This window comes from Sphaeroforma arctica (assembly GCF_001186125.1).
Source record: "Sphaeroforma arctica JP610 unplaced genomic scaffold supercont1.8331, whole genome shotgun sequence".
Classification (NCBI taxonomy): Eukaryota; class Ichthyosporea; order Ichthyophonida; genus Sphaeroforma; species Sphaeroforma arctica.
Genome location: NW_014032227.1, coordinates 1 through 1,250, shown reverse-complemented (window position 1 = coordinate 1,250; position 1,250 = coordinate 1). Strand labels below are relative to the sequence as shown.

General features: G+C 43.3%; 1 protein-coding gene across 1 annotated transcript; it reads right to left on the bottom strand.

Moving 5' to 3' along the window:
- Positions 1-112: 112 nt before the first annotated feature.
- SARC_16546 (hypothetical protein) lies at positions 113-319 on the bottom strand (the record flags this gene model as incomplete). Its single annotated transcript, XM_014289352.1, has 1 exon — positions 113-319. A coding segment is annotated over one exon (207 nt), but the record flags the coding sequence as incomplete, so codon positions are not given.
- Positions 320-1,250: the final 931 nt, after the last annotated feature.

Below are 1,250 nucleotides of genomic sequence, written 5' to 3'. Positions count from 1 at the left end.
TACTACACACACACACACACACACACATATATATATATATATATATAAATATATATATGCTCACCTGCTGGTTTGTGATATATCCTGGCACACAAGCCGTCATAATCCAAACCAGATAGTCCACAACCTGCATCAGATTCTCCGTAGGCGGTGCACGTGACAACACAGGATGATGCTTGGCGTTCGTATCTCCGTGCTGGAAGTGTATTAACTTGCCAGCGCTTGTGTCAGCCATGTCCTGGACATCTTGGTCTTGGTCACGGGCTATGGGTGCACCTGCCGCAGCTGCTCGCGTGAGGCCCAACGTGTACGGCTTCATAATCACTTCACCTTCGACCTCGTCGTCAATTGGACTGTAGTACAACACCGACACAAAAGAAGCCGTTTGAGAGCTGTTGCGTACCGTGTCACTACTCGAATGTGTGACAAAGCTCGATCAAAATGAACTGAAGCATATATTGCATTGTGACAGTAATCAGATATGCGATGCACATGGGTTAAACTGAAGTATAAGCATGATAGCCATCAGTTGTGTGATGGAGATAGATTGAACTGAAGTATATTGTACCATGACACCCATCGGATATGATATGTGATGCACATGGGTAAACTGAAGTATAGCATGATAGCCATCAGTTGTGTGAAGGAGATAGATTGAACTAAAGTATATTGTACCATGACACCCATCGGATATGATGTGATACACATAGGTTTAACTGAAGTATAGCATGACAGCAATCAGTCGCTCTGATGCGTATTTCGATATTCATCCAATGTATGATCCTTGCGCCCGCCGAATTCTTAACGAAATACGAAAGCTGGTAGTTGCATGGACCTCAAGATGAGCTTTGATTGTCCGTCTTGGCGCGATAGAGTGTGTTCCCATTGCACGCAATATTATCGGTTGTACATATGCGTATACCAATCATGGGTGTGTGAGTTTCAGGATTGTTATTGCATGAACGTGTGAGATAACCAGATAGGCTCTGCACAGTCCCATATGCATGTACATAACAACATACTCATCCTGGACATGCATCTGTTCACTGCGTGTGTCTGCCTGGTTGATTGTTGATGGTTCCAATCCGTTAAGTACGGGATATATCTCATAGATGGACGCGTACCCTAATCGGCTGTAAACGGCCTGTCTCACTTCCCTGAAAGCGGTACCAAACTGTATGCAAGATAGTTAAATAAAGCAGACTAAAGTCAACAATATATATAATTACATGTATATGTGCCTATATATA